This window comes from Triticum aestivum, chromosome 4D (genome assembly GCF_018294505.1).
Source record: "Triticum aestivum cultivar Chinese Spring chromosome 4D, IWGSC CS RefSeq v2.1, whole genome shotgun sequence".
NCBI lineage: Eukaryota > Viridiplantae > Streptophyta > Magnoliopsida > Poales > Poaceae > Triticum > Triticum aestivum.
In genome coordinates this window covers 106,190,302-106,193,828 of record NC_057805.1, presented here as the reverse complement: position 1 = coordinate 106,193,828, position 3,527 = coordinate 106,190,302, and the positions used below count along the sequence as shown (strand labels likewise).

General features: G+C 45.8%; 1 protein-coding gene across 1 annotated transcript; it reads right to left on the bottom strand.

Annotated features, from left to right (window-relative positions):
* Positions 1-1,081: 1,081 nt before the first annotated feature.
* On the bottom strand, positions 1,082-3,139 carry LOC123096525 (calcium uniporter protein 6, mitochondrial). The gene is made up of 2 exons (XM_044518271.1): positions 2,637-3,139; positions 1,082-1,635 (listed from the first exon to the last, which is right to left on the bottom strand). The coding sequence occupies exons 1-2, from the start codon at positions 3,012-3,014 to the stop codon at positions 1,192-1,194; spliced, it is 822 nt and encodes a 273-aa protein (XP_044374206.1). The 5' UTR covers positions 3,015-3,139; the 3' UTR covers positions 1,082-1,191.
* Between the last annotated feature and the right edge of the window lie 388 nt (positions 3,140-3,527).

Genomic DNA, 3,527 nt, shown 5'->3' with positions numbered 1-3,527 from the left:
TCTCTGACTGTGTTCTGTTTTCTGTTTTCTTTTTATTTGTTTATTTTCTTTTCTGTTTTATTTCATTTAAAAGTATTTTGGTATTTTATAAAAATGTGTTTTCTCCACCATAATTACCAGTGTATTATTTAGCACCCACCGAACATTTTTGTTAGAGTTTTTGAAAACTTTTATTTTCCACTTTTAAATTTAATTGAAGTTTGAACTAGGAGTTTGAAAAGGGTGTGATTCAAATGTGATCAAGCCCTGTTTAGCAACATGATTAGCTTAATCACAGGGGGTTACTGTAGCATGATTCTCAGGGTGTTACACCTACCACCCCGCCGCTTCCGGATTCGAGCCGCACACCCGCCTCCACGCTGCCGCCACTTGATTCGAGCTTCTTGTGCCGCCCCGCCGCCGCTAATCCGCCGCCCAATTTGAGCCCCTGCCGCTGTTAATCCGCCGCCCAATTCGAGCCCCTGCTGCTGGCAATTCGAGCTCCCGCCGCCGCATTTGAAGGCAAAGGCTCGGGCGCCGCGCCGCTCCTCATCGCTCGGCTGTCGGCACTCCTTCGAAGCTCCGTCGCTGCCGCTCAGTCCGCAGCCCGCACCGCCGGCATGCCGCAGTTGAACTAGTTTACATCTTCATTTGCATCATTTGTTGGAGTTGCACTTTTACATCACAAATATACATTATCTATTGGAATTGTCTTTTTTTTAAGATGCAAAATTTTACATCTCCTGTTTACATCTCCAAATTTGTATCCTGTTTACATCTCCAAATTTGTATCGTCTATCTTCTATTAGAGATGTTGTAACGAAGTGCAGATGATGGTGTCTGTCAGCCTGTCACCGCATTGGGCTGACAGCCCAAGCCCTGGCCTTGCCGGCGCTGCAAGATTGATAGTTGAACACTTGCAGAGCTGTGACCACAACCACAGCTCGCACACCCACTTGATACACACAGGGCTAAATAAGCTTAAACTGTTAGGTTTAACCTGTTAGGTGACAGCTGGTTTATGTATATATATATATATATATATATATATATATATATATATATATATATATATATATATATATATATATATATATATCACTTTGGTAATACAAACTCAGTATAAGGTAATGCAAACGGTCGCTCTTCTAAAAGCTAGAGATGACACTGTCAGCATCAAGAAACAACTGATAAACTTCAGCTCAGGTGTTGCTAGTCATGCCCCTGAGAATGATTGCCTTCCAGAGGGCACTTGCAATGTTTCTGCAGCTCCAGGTACTTCTCCATGTTGAAACCATGCTTCACGCAAAGCTTTCTCCTCCTCGAATCAAACATCCTCTCCATGAAGTCTTGATACGTCGGGTCCCTTGAGGTGATGACGAAGTAGGCATAGCCAACCAGCAGCCCCGAGGTGGTCGTGAAGAAGGCGATCGGCTCCATCACGTCCCATGAGAACTCCCAGAACGTGAGACGGAAGAAGATCCCAACCTGGAACATGAAGAACCCTAAGCCAGTCCACAGGACTCGCCGGACTTGCTTGTGTGCCAGCTTGTCGATCTCTTCCTTCTTTTCCTGGAGCTGCTTAAACTCTTCCTTTCTCGTGTCGTTGTCTGGTGCGAGTGCAAGCGGCACCGCCCTTCTGACCAGGTCCACAACCTAAAAACAGTGATTGACCATAAATATATCAGTTGAAAATTTAACTGCATGTCCGCCTTTTTTCGTATAGCATAAGAAAAATGATCAACCCTTACCAAATAACTCACAACCATACATATTAGATCACCACAAAAGATTTCAAAGTTGTCACTTGCCCACATATGAAAGCAACAGAAACAACGTTATGCTGAATTATTGATGAGGCAATCCTTGTTGAATAAATATAAAGTTTTTGGATTTATTGCCTACATGTGAGGTGGATGCTTGGATGCTTTTAACTGGTGTAGGCATCACCTAAATAGGAACACAATGTCCACTTTTCTGCTCACAGGATTCTAAGGTCCTTATTCTGACCAGGGTAGGTGAAGAGAAGGGAAATCCCTTATTTCTACCACATGATGTGAATTGTCCAATCTTGTTTTCTATAATTCTGATAAAATTAATCTATGCACCGGCTGATTATATGCTACTTCAGCTAAATTATTGTTACCTCACCCAACACTAGTCCTTTCCACCGTTCATTGTTCATCCACACAATTAAACACAATTCCACAATTAAACAGTGGTCAATATCATCTAGTAATCAATTTGGACAGCAAATCAGTCTACCGGGCTCCCTATGGCGCAGCGGTTCAAACAGGAATGCATGACCCCAATACAAGCATTTCCCACAAAAACTGAGGTAAATGAAATTGCATTTGAAGCCACTGTATTTCTACCAAATTTGATCAGCTTTGAGTTGCTACCTATTCAAACTAAGTAGTGATCTGGTAAATTAATGATCGTAGAACATTCAATTCGCAGATATGACTAAACTAGTACTCAAAAAGTCTATGCTTTCACGAGTAAAGCTCTCCGTGCACAAGAACTCGAATCACTAAATAAACGCTGCCAATTGGAATCGGAGAACAGATCGTCGTGAAAGCACCTCGTTTAGTTAGGTTTAGCTACAAAGAGGGAAGGCGCGAGTGAAGAAAACCTAGCAAGAGCAAAATGTTGACCTTCTCGGGGTGGAGGTACGCCTTGTCCCGGAAGAGAAGCACGACGCCGGCGTCGTCCATGGCCCGGGCCAGCACCTCCGCCTCGCCGCGCGTGCGGGCCGCGCCGGCCTCCACGCATGCGTCGAGGAGCTCCCCGTAGCCGACCACCTCGCCGCGCCCGTCCTCCCGCAGCCGCCTCTTGAGCGCCTCCACGCCCACGAGCCGCACCAGACGCCGCGCCTCCGCCGGCGTCACCTCCGCATCCGGACCCCGACGCGGCTGCGGCGGCGGGGAGAAGAGGCGGAGGTGCCGCAGAGTGCAGGCCGCCGTGGAAGGTGCCGGAGACAGGGAGGGCCTCCGGAGGGGCACGAGGAGGCGGGAAGCGGCTGCGCGCAACATGGCGGTGGTGGTGGCCGGTGCCGGCGGTCCGCGTGCGAAGGCGAGGAAGCTCACGAGATGGCCTCTTTTCGGACGAGGAGGCGTTTCTGTCTATCGCCGTCAGGGCCGGAAATGCTGCATAAACGTAATCTTCAGATTTTCTATGTGCAGTCAAACACTTTTTGTGTACTATTTTTCTGGGTATGGAACTTCAAAAAAGAACTCGCAAATAGAGACACATTATTGAGATATATACCCTGCCTCCTATGGATTCGAAACATAGGAAATAAATGACACACGAAGTCTAGAGGAAACTAAAAATAAGTGAAAGAATATATTGGAAGCCTCCAAGAGATTTGAGGTCATGTTAATGTTTTCATTAACGAGTAGAAATAATTTAAAAACCTTCCATTGCATTAATCAAACGCGCTAATTTTTCAAATAGAATACCGTTACCGAAAAAGGGACATATGGCAATGGCGATTAAATGATATACTATGTTTCGTTTTGTCTTTTTGTCGTATGGCGACAAGT

Coding starts and splice junctions, on each gene's coding strand:
- LOC123096525 (XM_044518271.1), bottom strand. CDS start 3,014: ATGTTGCGCGCAGCCGCTTCCCGCCTCCTCGTGCCCCTCCGGAGGCCC. Junction 1,636..2,636: donor CGTACCTCCACCCCGAGAAG/GTCAACATTTTG, acceptor CACTGTTTTTAG/GTTGTGGACCTGGTCAGAAG.